Raw genomic sequence first — 25,397 nt, 5'->3', positions numbered from 1 at the left:
TCATTCATTGGATACCACCTGGTAAACGAAAGAGAGAAAACATGGATGAAAGGAATAAGAAGGTCGATGAGCGAGAAAAATCTGACCGAAGATCAATGGGAAAATCGCACAGGGTGGAAGTTAGGCATCGGACAACGTCGTAGGACGTTCTGACCCGAATTTATATATATATTTTCCACAGTAAATTTTTATCAAAGCCACCCAATGAATTTTTCTCATATTTTACCGTTGAAAGAACCATATGAAATAATACTGTGTGTATCTGCAAAACCATTAAAAATTTTGAAATACTTTAAATACAAAAAATCTTCATTTTTTAAGTCTCCATCTAATAAAAAAATTATATACAGGGTGTTCCAATTAAAAAAAAACAAAGAAAAATTATTTTATATTTTAGAAAGTTTGGCCTAGAATTTTAAACACCCTGAATAATTTAAGATTACGATATTTATAGCAAAGTAAGTATAGTCCATCTAAAGTAAATATCTAATATAATTTTGATTTAATAAATAAAAAATATACATTTTTTATTTATTTATTAATATCTCTAAAACTATTAAAATATATTTACTTATATCTTGGGATTATGTAAAGGGATCTGAAAGAGAGCTGAAAATGCAATAATATACAGGGTGTTCCATTTAAAAAAAATCATCCCAATCCACTCACACTTTTTTGAACTGCTCCATAGAATACTTTACGTTTGCACTTAAACAAATCGGAAGGTTTTTATTCTAGAAACTACAGATGCCCGACGCACTATTGCCGAACCCTGTATATAAAAAAATAATAATTACTTTTCACTGGTCACGTATATCCCGGGTTCATATAATTTTTCTTCGATCTGGGATTGATGAAAATTTCGATAATAGGATGCCTTATAATATTCTAAAATAAAAAAAGAAACATATCATAATATAAATAGTTGTTTCCATTTCCTGTATATATGTATATGTATGTCTCTCTTGATCTATTAGCATACATATTGGCTGTGAGGAGGTTCTCTATACTCTAGCGGCAATACTTCCGTATTACCGAGATATAAAATATTGAAAATATTGATGCATTTTTCTTTTAAGCCATGCTGTATTGTACGGAGTGTTTCCTAAATATGTGCAAATGTTTTAGCCGATAGTAATATTTCAACACTAAAAAGAATTAATGCTGTTCGCTTTGCAAAAACAACATCGACATTTTGTATTGTTCTTTCAGATTTCCTCTATAGTTTAGAACACTTTTTAGGACTGCAGGTACATTAAAATAAACCTTTAAAATTAAATAACTCTATTCTCTTCTATTTTGGCATTACTCTGTACCCTTATTTTAGAAATCATTAAAAATATTTGTACCTATTTAAAAAACACTATACAAAGATGTTCACCACATACGATACGGAATATTGTAGCTAAACGATTAGATTTTTACAAATTGTGAGTTTTGGGTTCGTCGAAGGACTATTAGAGCTACAATTTAAAAATATTTTTACAAGATACAGAGTGTCCCAAATAAATAAAAAATATCAAAGTTGTATTTTTTTTTAAATGGAACACGCTGTATATTATTACATTTTTAGTTCCTACGATTAAAATAAAGGTAAATTTGATTAAGGTTTATTATACTTAAACCTTACCGTTTTGAAATATTTTCAATTTTGTGAAATTGCAGTAAATATTTTAAGACTTCATTTCTCCAAGGTTATCAAAGTTTTTAATACTAAATATTTACTGAAGTCTATTTATTGATCAGTTATAATTTAAAAAAATAATTTAACCATTTAAAAAAATACAACTTTGATATGTTTTATTTATTTGGGACACTCTGTATCTTGTAAAAATATTTTTAAATTGTAGCTGTAATAGTCCTTCAACGAACCCAAAACTTACAATTTCTAAAAAAATCTAATCGTTTAGCTACAATACTCAGTGTCGTATGTGGTGAACAACCCTGTAGAATATATGTCAATCTTTCAAAAATAGGACACTGAATTAATACTAATAAAACAAAGCGTAACGAATATGATGAATAATTTTTAGTAAAATATGTACTTACTTAATGCTTCTAGTGTTAAGTGACTGATTGTTGCATTATCCACATCAAAATACTCTGAATTGTATTTAGAAGAACCCTTGCTGCCAGTCTGAATGCTCTCGTTTGATTTAAGCGAGGCCAGTGATATTCTACATAAAACCTACTATTACACAGAGTGTTTCAAAACAAATAAAAAATTCTGATTCCTTGTTAAAAATAAAGGGTGTTTTCAAAGTAACAAAATATAATAAAACTTAGGGTCAAGAGAAGTAAAAATGAGACATAAAAAAGAAAAATAAGGGATTGAAATAAAACGACTGAAACTTATATTCAGTCGGTTTTAGGAACATTTAACAGAAATTGAAGGGTCCAGGGGAAAACATGATAAGACCATTTTACTAATTTTACAGGAGAGCACCAGACGACTGGTGGTTATCAGGTTCTTTCCGTGTATTCTATGTTTTTACTAGACATACATCATAGGGTTTAACAACTTATTGCCCTGCAGGGTTTATACACTTTGTAGGGACCAGTTAGACCAACTATAATATTGTAAAATCCTAAAATTAAGAAATTGGCGCTTCTCAAGTTTTTTCCCTATAAACCCTTCAACTGTTAACAGATCATCCCCATGGAAAAACTGAAATTACAAATACATCGCATGGTTTTAAGGTTTAAGTTCATGGTCTAGAAAAAGTTTCCATTTAATTAAGTCCATTTAAGTTAAATCCTCTTTAGCTAGTCCACAAAAAATATCTTTAAAAAGTTGCAAACTTAGTCAACAGCGGAGATGTAACCTTAATGATATTTAAACAGCCAAAGCTTTTTTGGACTATTTTCTGCATACTGAATTTTTTCAAGTATTTCTGCTATATTTTTACTTTTGCAATAGTTTTATTACCACAGAGCCTTTTATATTTAAATGTTTGTAACTAAGAAAATGAAAGATAACGAAATATGCTGGCAGTGGTGGACTAAGCCGGTCGGGGACCCGGCGCGGCGAAGCTAAATGTGGCCCCCGCCCCGGTCTGTTTAGATAATGATATACTTCTAATGCACATTATGTAAAAATTGAATGACGTAAATTCAAGTATTTATACAGGGTGTCCCAGGCTGAGCCTGCGTTAGAAGTTTCTAGAGAACTACAATATCTAGATACGAAATTTTGTGCATATCATTAAAAATATTTTCAATATGGCGACACTTTTGGAAGTACCGGAAGTTGACAGCAACTTTCTTATTTTAAATGGGCGACCCCATTTTTTATTACATACTTAAATTTTCTGTAAAATTTTATGAATTTTGATATTAAACACTCTATACCTAACGTTAACCGTTTGTGAGAAAAAAAAATATTTATAATTTTTAGAGGAAAAAAACTGCCTGTCAAATATATGTATATAGCCTAAACGTCAAATTTAGTGATTGCCACAGCCACTGTACCATAAAGAGAAGACATGTGGCTATCTATGTCAAAAATTAAATTGTCCGAATGTCATATAATAATGGCCGCAGCTGTCATGGAATTGAGCGATTAAAAAATTATCATAAATCATTTTTTTTTCAAATGGAAATCCACTTTTTTATTTTACTCATGGAAAGGCTTTCGTTACTTTCGTTTTTAAAATTTGTTACTTTTTGACTATATGTATACATATATGTTCCTCTACCTAAAATAAATCGTTTTTAAGTTATTATTATATGTCCAGTTAATAACGAATTGGAAAACTTTTTCACTAGTGAAATAAAAAAAGTGGGTTTCCATTTGAAAAAAAAAAATATTTCTGATAATTTTTTAATCGCTCAATTCTATGACAGTTACCGCCATTATTATATGACATTCGAACAATTTAATTTTTTATATAGATAGCCACATGTCTTTTCTTTATGTCACAGCAGCTGTGATAATCACTAAATTTGACTTTTAGGCTGTACAAATTTTTTTGACAGGTAGTTTTTTTCGTCCAAAAATTTTTAATATTTTTTTCTTAAAAATGCTTCCAGGGAAATACCGCGACAAAATATCGCGATTTTGTAATTCCTCCAAGATCCGAGGGGCCCCTTCGCTGTCTGAGGACCATGGCCCCCGTTATACCAAAGACTTCACTGCTCATCATCAGTAATGAAGCTAGAATACAAGTTATGCTGTGCATTGGTTGTATATTAAAATGATTATTCAGTAAAAATAAATAATGAAACTATTGAAAAATAACTTAAAAGCTAAAATAAATAAATTCAGTCTCAAAATATATAAAAAATAATAGTTATTCGATATTTTAAACAAAGAAAATTACCACTTGATTTAATTTCCTAAATAGAAAATTCAATTGACAATTACTGGGGCCTGATAATTGATAATTAAGTAAATATCTGCTTCCATTTATACTGTTTATAGTTGGCATATACGTATGGTTTGCATACTCCACCTACAAACTGCTTTATAACTACTGAACACATATTGGCCTTGTTTGCCAGTTGAATAAAAAATTACTTATTAAGATTCGGAGGCCCCCTAAAAAACGGGGCCCGGGGCGGACCGCCCCTTCCGCCCCCCCTTTAGTCCGCCACTGTATGCTGGAAATAACCAAGAGAGACCGTAAAAGACTAGAGTGGATACTAAAAGAGACCCAGGTTGTAGATGCCATTCAGAGAGTCAAATCCCTTAAATGACATTGGACAGGACACCTGGCAAAAAGAACAGACAACAGATGGACCACAAAAATTACAGAATGGTACCCACGAGGAATTAAGAGACCTAGAAGAAGACCGAACCAGAGATGGGACCATGATATTAGGAAATTAGATTAGGGATAACTTGGACCCGCATAGCTAACAATAGACAACAATGGGCCCATCTACAAAGAGAGTATGTGAGAGAGGCTACACCATAATTAGAAATGGTTGAATAAGCTGAAAATGATGATAATGATGATGATGATGAACTAAGGAAAAAAACTAATAGTTTGGAAAAATGTCTCATTTTACACTACTTGACCCTACCTAGAATTTCTATCTCCGTCGTTAAGCACTAGATTTTCTATGGAATGAAACTGATTTAGAGGCGAAGCATCTTCCTCAAAGTCCATCAGAACTGTAATCCTCCTCATGTCTTCAGGACACAGTTCAAAGTCATCCTTTTTAAAAAAGGAATTATTGTTTATCGGTATACCACTGTGAAGGGCTTCAGTAAATAAACTGAAAAAATATAAAAATAATAGATTTGAAATTATTATTTAGTATATTTTGACATTTTTTAACTCAAAATAATCATATCTTTAGGTATTTTTGAATGTACTAGTAACAGAGAAATTTAAGTGTGTCTCTTAAATAATTGTAAGTATTTAAAGGGGAGAAAATTCTATTTACAGTACAAAAAACAACCTATATTTGATATCAATTAAACTTTTAGTTACGTAATCGAGGGCGCGATTTTTAAATTCATTGTTGCCAACCATGGAGATATACGGCGCCGGGCGGACTAACTGAAATTTAAATTTCCCGCTGGGGATTCAGGTGGTAGCTCTGCTGTAAAAAATGTCAAGTTGCCGCATTTATTTATTTATTTCCTGACATTGTCATTCATTTTGACAATGAGCATTCCTCCCTCAATGCCTCAAGAGCATTCTGGAAATTAAGAGAGAGGGTTTTCTACAATCATGACTTGAGCACAAAAACGAAACTTGCGGTGTACCGAGCGCGATAATAATTCCCACCATGTTATATGGAAGCGAAACCTGGGTGCCGTACCGCCGACACATGAACGCATTGAACAAGTTGCAACAGAGACATCTTAGACAACTCTTAAGAATAAAATGGTTCCATCATGTCTCAAACGTATCGGTCCTTGAAAAAGCTAACTGCGAGAGTATTGAAGTCATGATTACTGATTATTGAGTATTAAGTCCCGCTTAAGATGGGCTGGTCAAAATATCTGCTTTACGGTGAGCTTGTAGACGGTAAGAGAAGGCCGGGTGGACAACTCAAAAGGTTCAAGGATATTTTCCACGAAAACTTAAAGGGAATTAACAAGCAGAATGAGTGGGAAGAGGCAGCTCACAACAGAACGGAATGGAGAAGAATTGTAAAGTCAGTTAAGAGCGACAACCAAAAAGTAAAGAGGCAACAAAGCAATGAGATTTTTGAATGTCTGGAGTGCAGTAGACAAATAACATCACGTATCGGGCTTTTCAGTCACAGAAAAGCTCATGAAAGAAAACGCCTTGCGTGACAATCTTCTGATACGTGTCAAAAACTCGTCAGCGAGTAATGGCGGTATGTATGTATGTATGTATGTATTCATTTTGACATTTTAGTTTTATATATTACAAGTTTTTGGTTTAATTAAATAATGTTGTGATACTTTAAGCTTAAAAATGTTTACTAGTAGACCTTGCCATCGAACATGGTTCTTTTTAGAACCTCTTTTAGTGCACCTCTTAAGTGGTACAAGATAGCTTAGTAGCCGTAAAAAACTCATCGCAACTTTATTAGAATATTTTGAAGGGGAAAGCAGCAATGGCTCTTTACGTCCTAAGGTAGCAATGGCCCTTTACGTCCCTTAAGTATATTCTAGTAAGTCCCTCTAAGAAAATAGAGAAAAGTGGGCAACGCTGTGCCGGTGAAGCTTAATCACGTGACTAAAAGTTTATTTGGTATGAACTGTATATTTATAAACTTAATAAATCTGTATCAAATGAGAACAAAGGAGTACCTTAACAGGTATGTTTGTAAAACATACAATTCATGTTCCATTTTCCTATCCAAATTTCCCTTTACAATGATATAATTGTAAATATTTTCTCTGTTTTTACTTTGGTTCATCTCCTTGATAAGTTTCAGTCTTCTGTCTCCTTTGCATACGCGAATTAACGTGTTTATGAGCAAGAGAGCACTATACTGAAGATCCATGTTTGAGTGTTTCCATGTGTAGGGTACTATGTCTTTCAAAGGTAAGTACTGAATAATCTACATTAATATAACAATGTTAGATAGAATTTCAATCGTTATAACTAGTTTACTACAAAATTGTAATTTTTATATCATCCATCTATGTGTTGGATGTTTCTCAAAATTGGTTTTTAGATAAATAACCGGGATTTGGTATTGGAGTTCTACAGGGTGTCCCCAAAAAAATTACATATCAAAGTTGTATTTTTTTAACCTATACATTAATTTATTTCCGGATTCTGGGAGAAAAATAAAGCTGAGTTTTATTAGAGAGGTATATGATAAAAATACAAGGATTTTAACATATTTAACATTTTCTAAAAATAAAGAACTATTTTTAAATTACAATAAAATCTACCTAAATTGGAATTTACCCGGTATAGCCTAATATGTAGTTAAATTAACTATTGTACTTTAAATCAAATTAAATAACTTGATCCAAAGAGTTATACAGGGTTAGACAAAATTAATATTAAACATTGGCCACCTCTAAAAGCAAGTTACTCTTTTATTTTAAATGGAACACCCAGTATATTATTCAGATATTCAATGGGGAGTTTATGTCTCTTCAAAATACTATTAAGGTTGCCTACCACCCAAACAGAGATTTTCCAAGATATTTTCATTTTTATGATTTAGTGTCAGTAGATTTTTAATATTTGATAAAATCTGGGTGGGTGTGATATGTCTGACGTTAGTTTAATACTCACCTTTTCCTTCCATGGATCAAAAACATGATTCCTGCTAACCAATATCTTCTGCAAAATAGACAAACTATAATTATAGGTTTCTAAAGGTTTGTCTGTGTTGTTCAATATATTAAAAATTTTCTGCAGTATGTTTTGACTAGTATCTTTTATTCTTCCCTTAGAGAACAAGTGAAGAATGGTTATTAGTAAAGGCAGTTCTTCTTCGGTTTCCTCTAAATTCTCAGTTATGAAGATATCGATGAGTTTTATATGACCCTCACTGTCAGCTGAAAAATAAGATTTTTTTGTAACAGATACACTGATATAAGTTATTAAAGAAAATATTATATTCTATGATTACATATCTATACAATTTTTTTGAAATTTATCAGGACGTATGACCGAGAAAGATTTGCGAGAAAGAAAAAAAAATTGCAAAGATTCGGAAAACACAACCGCTAAGACGTAAATTCGATCTTTGTCGACTGGCTTCTCCTAACATTCAAAACCAAATAAAGCACCAGATAGAAGAAATAAACATCGACAATTCAACTGTAAATATAGAAGAGAAACGGGAAGAAGTTAAAGAAAGCCTTCAAAAGATTGCCGAAGAAAACCTCGGATATCAGAGACATATTAAAAAGCCATGGATCTCAGGTGGCACATGGGAAAAGATTAAAGAAAGAAAAGAAATTAAACCAAAAATTCTACAGGCAGGCCACAGCACACAAATAAGAATACTAGAGGAGCAATATCGCACAAAGAATAAGGAAGTGAAGAGATCAGCAAGAAGAAATAAACGCTTGTGGACAGAAGAACTTGCAGAAAAAGCTCAAATGGCAGCTGAAGTAATTGATTCCAAGACACTTTATCACACTACTAAAACGTTTGCCAATAAAAACATTGATAGGGAATGTCCCATAGTAAAAGATAAAGAAGGAAATATACTGACCTCAAAAGACGATCAGCTGCACAGATAGACAGCATTTTTTAGTGAGCCTCAACAGGTAACATATGATATTGATGAGGTACCGTCTCCAACAGAGAACTGCAAATCTAGAATCGCAACACGTGCTCCATCGATTCAAGAAATTAAGCAAGCATTATCACAGCTGAAAATTGGCAAAGCGGCAGGTCTTGATAATATACCCGCTGAACTATTTAAGATACACCCAGAAAGTATTGCACAGCTACTAGAGACAATAATAAAAATTAGTTAGGAAACAGAACATATCCCGTCAACGTGGAAAGAAGGACTTATTGTAAAACTCCCCAAGAAGGGTGACTTATCCCAGGGTAAGAACTGGCGAGGCATTACCTTACTTAACACCATTAACAAGATAATTGCTACAGTCATCCAAAAAGGAATATCAGATGCCCTTGAACCGACTTTGAGAAAAGAACAAGCGGGCTTTAGGCCTCAAAGATCGTGTATCGACCAAATTAATACTCTCAGAATAATAATAGAGCAATCTCAAGAGTTCAGATCGCCATTATACATGGTGTTCGTGGATTTTCAAAGAGCATTCGATACTATAAAACAGATAGCCATCTGGAAAGCTTTGAGAGAAAAAGAAGTACCCGAAAAAATAATCCGCATGATTAAAATGCTTTATCATGATGCTACAACCTGTGTATTACATAAAGGTTAAGTGGGGGAGAAAATGTCTATTGCAGTAGGTGTAAAACAGGGCTGTATACTTTCGCCGCTACTCTTTAACATCGTTCTGGATGTAGCACTAAATAGAGCATTTAAAGAACCGCTAGGGATACAATGGGGACTCTTAAGCAGGTTAGAAGACCTGGATTACGCAGACGATATATGCATCTTTTCTCATTCACATTCGGATATGTCTCAAAAACTTCTTAGACTCCAAGAGCAAGCTAATAATGTCGGTCTTCAAATTAACGTGGCGAAAACCAAAGAAATGAGGTCAAATACTCCCAACAACCAAGATCTATACCTCTCCAACCTAGCCATCGAAAGAGTTGATGAATTTCAGTACCTGGGAAGTATGGTTCACAGCGATGGGAGCACAGAGAAATATATAGAGGAAAGGATTTTGAAAGCACAAAGAGCTTTTGGCATGATTACACCTGTGTGGAACTCCTCTATATATAGCAAAAAAACTAAAGTCCAGCTCTTCAGTAGCAATGTCAAATCTATTTTGCTTTATGGATGCAAAACATGGAAGGTTACGCGTGGTCTCATGGATCGTCTACAGTGTCTTTGAAGAATATTGAGAATTTTCTGGCCCAATCAAATTAACAACGAAGAACTGTGGAGAAGAACATCACAAAATCGAATAGATATCGAAATTAAGAAAAGAAAGGGGGGCTGGATTGGGCACATTTTGCGCAGGCCCTACAGAGATATCGCTAGACAGGCACTTGAAAGGAATCCACAGGGAAGACGTGCCAGGGGAAGACCAAGGAATGCCTGGAGAAGAACAGTAACCTCTGAAGCCCAAGAGGTTGGGAAAACATGGGGAGAGATCAAACAGACAGCTCAGAATCGGATCAGATGGAAACATCTCTTAGAAGCCCTATCTATGTCCCACGAAGGGATGACGGGAACATATATATATATGACCGAGAAAGATATAGATTTTCCTTAATTTCAGTTAGAACAAAATGGATTGTCATGGTTTTTTTAACAGGACACTGTCTTCTCAATAAACACTTCAGTAGATTGAAGCTAAGAAATAATGGAGAATGCAGACTCTGTGGGGAAAATGGGAAAATACCAGAACACCTCATCACTAAGTACGCCGAGACGTCAACCATTCGTGCCATAAATTTTGGTATGACTGATATCGAAGATGGAGAACTAACCTCTGCGAAACCGTTTTAGATACTAGCATTTGTCAAAGCCCTGAGACTGTATGATGAGTTATAACTCATTATAACTCAAGAACAGGGGTCTTTAAGATATTTCCAGATCTTTAAAATCGTGGTGATTAACCTGCTTCCATTACATGTGCTAACAGACACGAGTAGTCGCAATAATGTCACCACAATTTAAGAACTACTTCTAGTGGATGTCGAGGAACCAATAAGATCTACTAATAGTTATTTTTTATACAAAAAAGATTAATTCACGAGCGATGAAATCGCGAATGAATTAATTTCGGGAGACGACAATGCAATTTTATCGTCGTGTATAAAACAATATTTTTTCCATAGCGAGTTACGTTTTAAAAAATATTCAGAAATTATTATTTCAAGGAATTTATTACTAGTAGAAACGATATTATGCTAGGTTGGCGTTGGTTTCTATGTAATTTGACAAATAAATAAAGCTGTCTCTTTAGTTGTCAGTTTTGAGTCAATATTTTTTATTCGACTCTTTCGTGTCGATTTCGATTGCTGATTGAATTGGAGCCAGAAATGGCTCAAAACGAAATAAGTAAATTACCAACAGATATTCAGGCTGAGGCGACAAACGCCATATTCAAACTACTTCCATTTAAATCCCGAATAACTTATGAAAAGGAATACAAAAATTTTTAAAAATGGAAGCAATTAAAAAACGTGCAAGAAGAAATAAAGTTTTTAACCTATCCTCGCTATAAAGTATAATTTAATCTACCCTTGCGGTTAAAGTACTATTTTATCTACTATTTTTGATAGATATAAGGCAATTTTAACAGTTGCTATAGAAAAAAGTATATTATCTTGAAACATTACATGTGCAAAAATGGTCCAAAACTGGCAAAGGAAGATGATGTTTTTGTCCCAGAAATCATGAAGGCATGGAATGTGTGCAAATGGATATGTACATTCCATCAACATTGGCTTAGCAAATAAGTAAGGCCCAAGCAATTTCCGAATCCGAATATTCAAGGAATTAATGTTTAGTTATTATTTACCAGTTTTTCAATGTCTACAATTATTAAAATTGATGTGTCTTAAATAGTTACTCATATGACATCCAAATTACTCTTTTTTCTCGTGTTTCTCATCAAAAATTAATTGGGATGTTAAAATACCCCATGTGAGTACTTACTAGGAGTAATTAAAATATATATTACGATATTTAAAATTATTATTTACACTTACCAAGTTCCTCTATAAATACCGGATCAGTTCCCAATCTATCAATGTACTGAAAGACAGTGTCTCTCAATGCTGGATCGAAAATATGAGTCTCTATATAACTCAGTATATGTTTGATCGAAAATACCACTTTTAAACAGTCGTTGTGTTTGATGTTTAAATAATTATCTTCGGAAACGTAATGGTTTGTTAAATTGTTTTTGGTCGGATTGTGTTTCAAACCAAACACGTTTGATTCGGGCTAAAATAAATACATTTAACAGTAAAATCGTTTAATTCCAACTGTGTGTCATTTTTATATTATTATTGTTATATTAGATATAATATGACACTTAATTTCATTTAGTGTTATTCATTAAGTAATATTTTCAAAAAACAAAAAATGGCTGGTTTGAGGTACATTGTGTGTATTTCGATTTTTGCTTAGAATTGAAGGAAGAATTGAAATATGCAATAATATACAGGGGGTTTCATTTAAAAAAATGAAACTTTGATATGCCACGACTTTATGACCGACCCTGTATACTTAAATTTATTACTCTCTAATAGATATTTAAAAACCCTATAACTTTTGTATTTAACTTTTTGCGGTACCTCGTATATTTTACGTAATAATCGACCGTTCCCATACATATTAGCGACCCTGTATAATAATTCTAAAAGTGTTAGGAAGTATAATTTGTGAAAATTCTAAGAAAAAAAAATAAAAAAGTAAATATTTTGATATCTACAGAAGGTCTAACTTGTATTATAATTTATTATTGAAGCTAATCAAAACTTTTTAGATGAGTTCAACTATGGTAGCGAGCATAGTTTTACGCACCGGTTTTGCTAGTTGAGACATAACTTGGGCTATTTCGGTTATAACGATATATACAGGGTGTCCCAGAAATATGTGCAAGTATTTTAAGGGGTGGTAGATCTCGATAAAAGAAACATATTTTCTTTTTATCGTTTTTCAAATAAGTCCAAAATAACGGAGTTATATTATTACAGTTGAGGGTTGGAACCTTTGGTGTTACACAGCAAAATCAAACACTAAATCAACACAATACACCAAAACACTTTTACTTTTACACTGGACGCGCGTTTCGCTAACCATGTTAGCATCATTAGCAGATAATTAAAAACTGAAACTAAATCATTTGCTAATGATGCTAACATGGTTAGCGAAACGCGCGTCCAGTGTAAAAGTAAAAGTGTTTTTGTGTATTGTGGTGATTTATTGTTTGATTTTGGAGTTATTTTACTTTGAAAATTTCCAAAAAAAAATGTTTATTTGCTAAAATTTTGAGAACCACTGGATCTTTTCTGGGTTTTCTTTCTTGTAAATTTAATCTAATACCTATGTTGTCATATTATGACGAAATTATGTTTTTTAACTAAAAACTAAAAAAAAATCCAAAAAATTTTTCAAAAAATTTCGAATTTTAATTTCTCGCGAAAAAAACCTCATAGGCGTGTTTCTGGGATTGAACTATAACTACCAGTTAAAATATTTTGAGAAACACACATATTATTATCTAACGCTTGTCCAACGAATCACGGAAGATTTTGACAGACAACATCTAAAAATAATCGAAATACAATTTACCTGTAAACTGTAATTTATAGTTACAGAAACAACTATCACCCACAATTATCCTTTCGCTGCCACAAACTTTAGTAAATATTTTTTTAATCAAAATTCTGAGCATTCATAAGACAATCAAAATTGTAAATTAAAAAAAATTTGAAAGATCTACTTCAGGTACAATAAGGACGATATTTCTGTTATAATTAAACAATATATTAGTTAGTTTTTATTCTTATTTTATACTATATCTACTCACGATTCCAGTTTTTTCGCAGATATCTTTAATATTATCCTCCAAGCTTTTACTTTTGTCGAAATCATATAAAATTTGTTCTTGTGAATCATATTTTTCAACGGATATTTTTGCTATCGTCGTCATCTTATATCCTATAATTTTACAAAACAATTTCTTTCCTACAATAAGCAAAAAAATTAACATTAGTACCACAGATTAGGTATCCTATAAGTATACAGATAAAAATCTTGTCCCTAATTCGTGGTACGAAAATTGTTTTTTATGACGATGTGCAAACGAGTCAAATTTCCTGTGCGCAAAAATAAACTCGCGTAAAATAATAATAAACAGCGTAATAGAGAGATATCGCTAAACCGAATAGCGTGCATGGACGTTAATAAGGCCAGGTGTTATTTCCTTTACGGAGGTGGTATTAACTCTCTTCATTTATAGTTATCGGATCGGAAAGAATTCTGATCGCGTCGCCTCCGCTATTTAAACTTAACCTAACTTTGAATTTAAAACTTTGAAATTGTTTTGTTTACTAGGTATTTTAAAACTAAAGGGCTAAAGTGCTTATTTCCAGTGCTTTATTGTTCAACGTCTGCCTGTGGGTTTAGGGCAACAAGCAACAAATTCTCTTAGAAGGGCTAAGTCGTCATCTGCTGTAAACCTAAGACTCTTTATAGGTTCTTTAGTATTGGAAGAGGTGGAATCCATATTTTAGGCCATATTTATTTAATTAAAACTAATCCCAGCTACTTAAATATCAAATTACCTAATAAAACTAAAGCAATAATTCAAAACAATTTAAACATAACCTAAAATAAAAGATCTCGCCGCGCCGGCCGGCTCCGGTTGTCAAATACCCGCACATGCCCATTTAAGCAATTTTTAAACGTTATCAGAGGTTATTTAGAAAGAGCGCTTGGTGTAATTGATCCGCAAATTACGTCAGGCGGTAACGTTATTAGCGGGTGTTGCGTTAAAAATTGACTCGCGCATATCGTAACCATGATAAGGTACGCGTAAATACTGGATGACGCTATTCGGTCCGATATCTCTCTAATAACTGTGCCGGTCAGGCGCTGTGCACAATTTTAGAGGCCATAAGTGGGCGTGCTATGTGCGCAAACTAGTAACCTAACTAGTGCCCGATTCCGAAAATTGAAACCAATAAAGAAAAAACAAAGATTATAATCTGTGTTAGTACCTTAAAATAGGTAAATAATAAGTTTAAAAGCCAGCAAACAAAATAGAAAATACTACAAAAGAAGCCATGTTTCTTCAAATTGCTAAGTATATTGTTGAGAACAATTTTTTTGTCCCTCCAAGTTTATAGTCGCTTTTAAAGTAAATATGTCTAATAATATTCTTTAATACATATCAAAACTTTTAAAAACTCAATTCCGTTTTATAAAAACTTCAGTTTATTTTAGAGACAACATATTTTTCATAAGTTGATTGAAAACTTTTCAGGCAATAATACAAGTTCTAAGTCAATGAAACTTCTTACTGCAATAATAGCGTTATTTTTGAAATAAAATTATAAGTATTTTTGAAAAAGTTTTCAATAATTCAATTTTTGAAACTTAGTTTGGACGAAATATAGGAGACTGTTATTTCGTTCTGAAACTATTGCTTTCAAAATATGTTTTTTAATATAATAAGCTTAATATTGTTGTTATCGAAGATATTCAGATAAACTATTATTCACTTATAGGCGGGGTGTATTTTATGTTATTTCTTGTTTATTTTATAGTTGGTTTTATGCAAAATGTACGAATTTAGAAACACATTGTGTCACAACCTGAATTACAGTGATATTATTAAGAGTCTATTTCACTAGTCCGAAAAAGTAGCAAAATAAGCGTTCGCCATTTAACGTTTTATGTAAAACTGGCTAGGTATTTTTACACAAATGAAGAAGGAAATTAAAGAATATCCGTATTGTAGCACATTTTTAGACAACTTCTTTAATTTATAGATTTTGATGGTCAAACATCAACAAAATATTCCTCATGTTTGGACTAAATTTTCTCGAAAATAAAGATAAAATTTAAAATTCCGTTACAATACCGAAATAGATTGAAGTTTTGTGATTACAGTGATATATAATTTATATGATTTTGTAACAAATTGTTCGCTATTATATGGCAAAAGCTAAAGCTCTGCAAACCTTAATCAAGCCTTAATCAAAGCATGTGTGTTTGGAATTTTGTGTGTGGCTTAAGACGACAGGATCGGGCTAAGCCTTAGGCAGATTACTAAAATATAATATATATTTCCTTGGGCCACACACCCGCTTTACCCAGACAGTACAGCGTAAAAGCTCCGCGCGCACTGCATCGGATCGGGCCAGCGAGAAACGGCGAAGGCGATGACTCGACTATCGTAGATAGATAGAGGTAGGAATCTGGCCTCTACAGGCCGAAATGTTTTAGTGGACGCCGGCGCCGTCTATATGTACGATGGTCGCAGTCGCTTTTGCTGGTCGGTCCGATCCGATGCAGTGCGCGCGGAGCCTAATAGACTCTTAAGAATCTAAGAAAGCTTTTTAAAAAGCAGTTAAAATAAAAATATGAAAAACAATGGAACAACTTTTCACTAGTAAAGATCATTATAAATATGGCAAGAGTAGTACCTAAACAAAATCAATGAAAAAAAATTATTTAGAATTACCTAATTAGTTTATTATAATTAAGTGAATAATAAATAACTAAGACATGTCAATTTCACTTAGCTGTTTCAGTAGAGTATCTGCATTTTTGTTATTAAATAATTATAACAAATTATTTCCTTTTATTATAAAATACGTACGTTTTTATCAATTTTAATTTTAAAACATCATATTTATTGAAACTAAAAAATAAATAGTAAACTACTTTTATTTCTTAATGTTTTTATTAAATAATATGTGAAAAACAAATAAAAAAGAATATGTATGCAAGGAATGCATTACCGCATAATTATTAACGATAGAATATAGAGACCTTCGGTCCTAAGATTTCAGTATCGGTATCCGGTATCATGAAGTACCGGTCCTATAACCGGTATACCGATTCCAACAATTAGATTGGTGGAACCGATACTGAACCGGTATACCGACTGGACCGGAAGACCGGTTGGACCAGAAGACCGAAAGACCGGTTGTACCGGGTGAACCGGAATATCGGAAAGACCGAAATAACAGTTTTGGTTGTTGTACCAGTGAGCATATACCTCATTATACCGTATTAAAAAATGTGAATAGAAAGTTCTCGTGCCTGTAACGTTAAGTAAATACGGTAACATAATAAATATACGGTATTTTGAGAGATAAATTAGATTTCTCGGAATATATCGTAAATCGAACCGTTACCGTTATAACGTTATTGATCTAACTTAACATTCCTATTGTTGATGTTCACATTTCCGGCATATTCTTGATTTCTTGTCCAACATTCTCTTTACTTATGAAAAATAAAAATAATACTGGAAGCTGCTGTTCTTGGAGATATAAATGGAGCGGAATTAAATTGCTATTTTACATATTTTAAATAATAGAGTAGACGCTATTGAATATCGAGTTTTACGGGTATTTTAGTTTATAAAATTGAGTGATCCATAAGTAAGATGCTTTACTTGAATTTTAGATATACTAAAAAAACAAATCTAGATTACTAGACCAAAGTAGACTAGCAATGCCTTATACATCAAAATAAATTTCATTGCATGTTCCTGACCGTATTATACCGAATGATCGAAAAAAACGGCGTCCAGTTGGCTTGGAAATGAACATCGATTACATTTCCCATATAATATTACATATAAAATGACAGCGATCTTCATTTCATAGCCATCGCTAACGCAGTTTCTTTTTATCGTACTATACTTAGAGTAGGAGAACACAATCAGCTTTGCAGAAAAACCGGTACCGAAATCATTTTATACAGGTTTTTCCATTTTCATATTATCATTCAATCTATTTTTCTGTACCGATTGGCAACCGGTCCTCCAGTATCGATTGAAACCGGTCTTTCGGGACCGATTTAAACCAGTCTTCCGGTACCGGTACCAAAATCGGTCTTCCGGTACCAGTACCGAAACCGGTATACCGGTCTTGTAAAAGACGATACCGATACCGGAATATTTCAAAAGTACCGGTCCTGGTACCGGTATAAAGGAAGACCGAAATCATTTTATACAGGTTTTTTCATTTTCATATTATCATTTAATCTATTTTTCTGTAGCGATTGGCAACCGGTCCGCCAGTAACGATTGAAACCGGTCTTTCGGGACCGATTTAAACCAGTCTTCCGGTACCGGTACCAAAATCGGTCTTCCGGTACCAGTACCGAAACCGGTATACCGGTCTTGTAAAAGACGATACCGATACCGAAATATTTCAAAAGTACCGGTCCTAATAGAATAAAGAATAGGTAAGCCTAATACAATAAAGCTGTATAATGCTGTTTTCGGCGTTATTTAAAGAAAAATAATATACAATTAAAAAAATAAAATTATTCTGTTTGAATTTGATTTTTATATTTCCTAAAAAAATATGCCCAGATAAAAGTATTTCAAATATGAATGACACATTTAAAAACATAGTTAAAAACATTTCAAAATTAGACGGGGTAAAAAATATAGTAAAATTACAGCAAATCGTATATCTGCTATAATACTCTGTTTATGACATACCCGAATAATTAATCTGTCTAAAAAATCAATTTGATTAGTGACATCTACACTCCAAATATCAACTTTTTAGACGCTCTCCTCGGCGCTCTGTTTTTAAAAACCTATAGGATATTAAATGTATTGAAAATGATTACAATGAAAAAAATTATATCGTTTAAGATATTTACTCTGAGTATGCTGTATATTTTCTAGCTCAGTGGTTAACGGTTAAATACCCATTTCAAAAGTACCATAATGTCGTATTGTATACGAGCGGTTTTTAAAATATGACCATTTTTATACTAAATTTGTTGCACTTTTAAAGCTCGGCTAAAATTATGAAGATGCCCAATTACCCCAATTACTTATATCATTTAATTGGAAATATTTTAATAAGAGTGTACTTTTCTCTTTTAAAAACTTGGTGTAATATAAAATACACTATCATCATCATCATCATCATTTCATCAGGTTATTCAACAATTTCGAATTCTGGTGTAGCCTCCCACAAATATTTAGATACTCTCTTTGTAATTGGGCCCATTGTTGTCTATTGTTGTCTATGCGGGCTTAAGTTATCCCTGCTAATTTTCTAATATTATGGTCCCATCCCAGGTTTGGTCTTCTAGGTCTCTTAATTCTTCGTGGGTACCATGCTGTAATTTATGTGGTCCATCTGTTGTCCGTCCGTCTTGTCAGGATTTCTGCCCATTGCCTGGAGAGATTTGATTCTGTTGATGACATCTATTACCTGGATTTTTGTCAAATCCACTCTATTATTTTACGGTTTTTCTTGATTATTCCCATTATTTTATTTATCTACCCGTTGGGTATTTGCCCTCCGCCAGGTTAAATCAGCAGCACATTGAGTTAAAAATGGTCTTATTTATGTACTATCTAATAGAAAATCTATTGAGTTAAAGAATATATACAATGCATTCTATTTAAAAATAAACTTCACTCAATGAGCCTGTATATTGACAAAATAGTTTTTATAATATCAATCCAGAAACGACATAGAGCTTATTGGGATTGTTGTATGCATTATTATAGTAATATTTACATATTTATGATGGATAAAAAAGGACTCAAAACTTACCCGAAATATTGAGCTAGAAAACTCGATAAACTTAAGATGATATATCTAACCAATCTTACTACAGTTTTTACAGGTAAATGTTCATAAAATACGCGAAAGCAAGGCGAACTGTGACTAATTACAATATAATTTTTCTCTATATGTTAAAGAGTAAAATAAACCAAGCAACAGACTTTGTGATAATATGCCAAAACAAAACAGAAAATAAAATTGTTGTTAGTGCACTTCCCGTATGTGGTTTTATTGAAACAATGATTAAACTCCATAATCTTATCTCCTAGCGAATATATAGATCAAACACGTCATATTTTTGTTAGAAATTGTATTTATTTGAGAATTATTACATCGTACTGTTTATTACATAGCTGAAATTATAAAAGGAACCCAAAGCCAATACCGTATTACCGAGAACAAAATAGTAACCTTTCAAATGAACAATCAATATTGATTTTTGATTTGATAGATATATTTCTATATGTCATTTGTTAAAAGGTGACATTATAATTTACTCAAGAAAGTCAACTTCAAAAAATAACAATTAATTTAGAAAAAAATATAAAGTCTCCAGAAACAAAGATTTATTTAAAAAAATATTTTTTACTAAATCATTTTTGCCTGTGAATGATTTTCGTATCTCCAACTTTATGTTTTTTAAAATATTAATTTTTCACATATTTTTAGGTGTTTTATTTTTATAAATGATTTATTACTATTTCCTTTCTTTTACCCTTGTTTATATCTTTTACTTATATTACTAATTATTAAAAAAACTATTTTTTTATAATTTATATCATTATTCTACTTTATTAATTAATGTTATTCTTAATTTTAATAAGGCTCAGACTGACAAAAATTCTTCACACAAAAAACTGTATTGTTATTTCAAACAACTTTGCATCAGTTAAACTTATAAAAATAAATTGAAATTGTTGGTTAGGCAACTAATAAATTATTGGAGTTCTATATTTTGACTTTGTTGTTAATATCAAGTTTCTATTTGAAGAAAAATAAAATAATCATTTTCCACAAACAAACATACCGGGTGTTTTTCAAAGGTGGCTCACCCTTATAACTTTTTTATTTTTTCAGAAAAGCAAAGAAATTTGGTATGTTAGTAGGTATATGACATAAATATGAAAATGTCAAAATTTGACATATCATATGCCATTCTATTCAGAGTGTTATTTTCTATCGACTAACGTAAAAATATACCGAGGGTGCTATTTAAAAATCAAAATTTGGAGTAATTTCTGGTGAAACAGGAAGTGACGAAAAACAATTGAATACGTCAATAAATCCTGATTTATGTCATATATTAACATACCAAATCTCGTTTTTTATCTCCAAAAATAAAAAAGTTATAGAGGCGAGTCACTTTTGAGCCGCACCCGGTATAATTTTCTTTATCTAAATTATAGATAGAGCTTATTGATTCGTATATATATATATATATATATATTCTTTTATATTATTAGTTTAAATATACCTTTAAGAAAAGCAGATTTTTTTTCGAAAATAAAAAAACATAATTTAAATTAATTGAGGGCAAATAAATAATTGCAAAAGATTTAACGAAACTCGTAAAATCCGAATTTGTAACTAGATTATTCATTCAAGGATAAATTGCAAATTAATAGAATGAGAGTGAGAAAAAAGCTGCTAACGATTCCACAAAATATGTAAAATCCAAATCTATTATGACAAACATTTTTTTCTGAATCAATAATAATATTGACTTTTTTTTCATAATACGTAGGTATAAAAAAATATATCTATGACTTGGACTTCCCATCAAAATATCGGATTTTACTATTAATAGCAGTACTATTTTTTAACTAGTATAGTATTAGCACAGATTATCTGTAGTATTAGGTATACTACTTCTCTAGATAGGGATTTAATAAAAATAAATTTTCCAAGAAAAATCTCCTGTGTAATTATTGTAATTTTCCTAATAATTTTCAACTAGTTTCAACAAATAGTTCAACGTACTGACTGATAGAACTTATTGAGTTTTTTTAGACATAGTTCACGGGATTATTTCAGTATTGTATCTTTTATTGTTAATTGTAGACTGTTGTCTAGAGATACAGAGCCATATACCGGGTGTTTCAAAGTCAATTTTTAAACTTCAATGACCACTGTGACGCTGTTTTATTTTTCGATAGCATATGGTACTTTGCAGATACCTAAACTTTAAAAAACATTGAAAAACCCAGGGCTGCCCAATCAAATTTTTGGTTAGGCAAAATTATTCGGGCCCTGTTTTGATTTTGTTGTTGATATCGCGTTCCTATTTGAAGAAAATGAAAATAATCAATTTCCACACACATACAGGGTGAGTTTCAAATAAGTGCAAATATTTTTGGGAGTGGTATTTTTCGACTCCAGAAACATGTCTATTAAAAAATTATGACTGTGAATTGTAAATTTGAGTAGTATGGCTTGCCTAGTACTATGATTTTTCTGAGGATATACTAAGTAATATAATGAAAATAATAAACTAAAACAAAACTAGAAATAAGTATACAAAATCAATAAGATATCGAATATATCGAATATATGTAATAATTTAAATAATCATACAATGTTTTTACTTTGCAGTAGGTATTTTTGGGAAACGTTCTATTACTTCTTACATCTATGGTGTTAGAATATCCTAATAATTGTAAAGGAATCTGTTGATAATATCCGATGTCCGGTGTATTTTACCGGAGTGTATTTCTGGTTTTTTCAGAATTAACGGAATCACTAATTTTTAGTCAAGTCAAAAATAAACTTTTCCGTTTTGTACCGGATTTATAGAAATGATTACCCACAAAATTTCTATAACATTGAAGGACGATTTTGTCATCTATGATTTCAGGATAATTTTGATTAAAATCAAATATAATTTATAGCAGGTTTTTTTCTATTTAATTGTAGCGCATTTCTCAATATTTGGTAATTTATGTATAATAATAATAATAATAACGTTTATTAAACATTTTTTCTTGAAATTAAAACAGATACAAAATAGTACAGTACAATACAACATAATATGCTAATATATAGTTCATAAATATCAAATAAACTTTAAAATTTTTTAAATTTTACGTAACATAAACAAAAACAAATAAAAAAAGGTTTTTTCAAACGTCACAAAATTATTAATTTTTGCGACGTGATTGACAATATAAAAAAGTCATTTTAACGCCTAGGCTCTCTATAAAAGTAAAGTACTTTTACGCCTGCACAAAAGTACGAAAATATATTATTAGACTGACATGAAGTGTATGATCGAGAAAAAATGGCGTCAGCGATGGCTATGGAATGGAGATCGCTGTCACTTTATATGTAAATTTATATGGGAAATGTCATTCATGTTCATTTCCCAGCCACCTGGACGCCATATTTTTTTTTCGATCATACGGTATTACTTTTAAATCTTTTTATATTATTTGGAACGTTTGAAATTGCTTAAAAAATTATATGTGGCGTTTGAAAAAATAAATAGCATATTCTATTCGGAATTCGGAGTATAAAAATGACTTTTTGTGGCTCACCTGTATGTCGTAAAACGTACAACTTCGCCACGAAAAGTGTAATTTTTACTCCTAATAAAAAAAATAAAACAATACCGGGTGCGTCTCAAAAGTAGCTCAACCCTATAACTTATTTTATTTTTTCAGATAAAAAATTGAGATTTGGTATATTAGTATATGACATAAATTAGGATTGATTGACGTATTCAATTGTTTTCTGCCACTTCCTGTTTCACCGGAAATTACTACAACTTTTGATTTTTAAAGGGCACCCTCGGTGTTTTTTTGTTTTTCGATAGAAAATGACATTCTGAATAGAATGACATATCATATGTCAACTTTTGACATTTTTGAATATGGTTTATTTGAAATTGCAACATGCGATTCATAACGACAATTATTTGACTCGAAATACCAAGTGTGTGGTATCAAATTATTCGTAAAAAAATGCTTTTTCCAAATATGCTAATGAGCCACCCTCATTCCATTTGAAAAAATTGAGATGTGATTAAAAATACGATTTGGGCATCTTTTAACCGGCCAGGACAAGACACAAATAACATTAGACGACCAAATTTATTTTCCCAACGCTCCTTGATTAAAAATTAGTGTTTTAACTCTAGATTGAAATTTAAAATTCAATTTTATTTTAAGCAAAAATGTCAAAAGTTGACATATGATATGTCATTCTATCGAGAATGTCATTTTCTATCGAATAAAGTAAAAAAATACTGAGGGTGTCATTTAAAAACCAGAATTTGGAGTCATTTCCGGTGCGACAGGAATTAGCCGAAAAGAATTGAATACGTCAATCAGTCCTAATTTATGTCATGTACTAATATAATATATACTAGTTTATTTTTTTTTCTTTTTTCTTAAACCTTTAGAATTATATCCATATATATTTTTTTTCCTTTCTTGGGTATGAGGTTTTTTTTTATTAATTGAAAATGGAAACTTTTTTTTTATTATGCGACGTTTCGCCTCATCATGGTGGGTTTGCTCAGGCACTTTATTCTTGAGGCCGCAGCCGCCTTGCTACCACCAGTCTATATAGAAGAATGATAGAACATTCTATTTCTATAGAACATTCTATTCGCAGCAAGGCGGCTGCGGCTTCAAGAATAAAGTGCTTGAGAAAGCCCACCATGATGAGGCGAAACGTCGCATAATAAAAAAAAAATTTCCATTTTCAATTAATAAAAAAAACTTCATACCCAAGAAAGGAAAAAATATATATATATATGGATATAATACATGGTACAAAGAATACAAGGTATGATATTGCACAGGTTGGTCGCTACGTCACAGGTGATAACAGGCGCTATTGGTCAGCACGCTCCGCGCGCCAGTTCAAATCGTCAAGATATTGTTATAAACCTGTTTTTTTGTTTATATACCGTCATTGAATTATCGCTAAGCAAGTTACTGTGGAGCAGTGCGTAAGGAGTCGGGCTAGGAAACGAGAGACCGGAGTTCAAATCTCGGCCGGGACATAACTTTTTATTTATTTTTTTAAATACTGTTGTATTCTATAGTTTATTTTTGTAGTATAAAAAAAAGAACTATTTATTCTGTTATTTTTAATCTCCGTTATAATATAAATTGATTGTTAGTACAATACCTCATTTAATATAAAATAATATTCTACTTTTTGAAATGTATCGGGCCCTAATTGTACCTAAAAGTAATATATTTTTAGTGATATACCATATTGTAAACTATTTAATATTTTAGTCACTTAAAAAGTTAATTTGCATTGAATAATTGCCTACCATTAAAGGAAATTTGAGCTATATAATCCTTGATGGGCATATTCTGGGTATGCAAATACTTCCTTTAAATTTTGGGTGTCGTTCAACCGATTTATTCTCAAAACCAGAAACTTCTACATATAAAAAGAAGCAGAGGTCACTAATTATAATAAACTTCACCCTTGGTATTACTTCCACTAATTATAATAAACTTCACCCTTAGAATTACTTCTATCACAATTACAATACGTTCATCTGCATTGGCATTTTCTACTTTTCGATGGGAAACAATAAACTTCCCAATATTTTTTAAATGATGTAACAATTCCTCTTGTGGTTACTTTTCCATAGATATCCTCAACTCTGTCCTCATGTGAATTCAGAGGCAATGAAAATGAAAATTATTTACCATAAACATCGCAAACTAAAAACCTAATAAACAATTTTATACCGAATATAGAAATAAATTCAGTATTCTTACCTATCGTCCAAATCCATGTTAATAGATAATTATTATTTTTAAATATATTTTTGGAACTGCTGGTTTTAGTAATTATTAAATTAAACGAACTAAAAAGTCTTAAAAATAAACAATTCTTAACCATAACCCCAAAAAATGCAGATCTCCTGCCAACTTTCTTTATTTTTTATTTATTCATTATTTTCCTAGTGACGTCATAGGTGGTATGTGCGAACTGAACGAAATTGGAGCCGCTATCGATCATACCTTGTATCCTTTGTACCATGGATATAATATATACTAACATATCAAATCTCATTTTTTATCTGATAAAAAAATAAAAGAAATACAGTGGTGAGCCACT

At 31.6% G+C, this 25,397-nt stretch overlaps 1 protein-coding gene across 2 annotated transcripts in view; it reads right to left on the bottom strand.

Moving 5' to 3' along the window:
* LOC115882173 (engulfment and cell motility protein 1-like) overlaps positions 1 to 19,547 on the bottom strand; it is a 61,219-nt gene extending 41,672 nt beyond the window's left edge. For both annotated transcript variants that reach the window (XM_030900057.1, XM_030900058.1), the window contains exons 1-8: positions 19,296 to 19,547; positions 13,556 to 13,713; positions 11,727 to 11,964; positions 7,686 to 7,951; positions 6,740 to 6,993; positions 5,029 to 5,223; positions 2,050 to 2,177; positions 798 to 888 (exon numbers count right to left, since the gene is read on the bottom strand). In XM_030900057.1, the coding sequence (XP_030755917.1) occupies positions 798 to 888; positions 2,050 to 2,177; positions 5,029 to 5,223; positions 6,740 to 6,993; positions 7,686 to 7,951; positions 11,727 to 11,964; positions 13,556 to 13,678 (1,295 nt within the window). In that variant the 5' untranslated portion in view covers positions 13,679 to 13,713; positions 19,296 to 19,547. The remainder of the gene's footprint in view (positions 1 to 797; positions 889 to 2,049; positions 2,178 to 5,028; positions 5,224 to 6,739; positions 6,994 to 7,685; positions 7,952 to 11,726; positions 11,965 to 13,555; positions 13,714 to 19,295) is intronic.
* Positions 19,548 to 25,397: the final 5,850 nt, after the last annotated feature.

The sequence above is a fragment of the Sitophilus oryzae genome, unplaced genomic scaffold, assembly GCF_002938485.1.
Source record: "Sitophilus oryzae breed Bouriz unplaced genomic scaffold, Soryzae_2.0 scaffold_177_pilon_pilon, whole genome shotgun sequence".
NCBI lineage: Eukaryota > Metazoa > Arthropoda > Insecta > Coleoptera > Curculionidae > Sitophilus > Sitophilus oryzae.
This window is presented reverse-complemented; position numbering and strand designations above follow the sequence as displayed.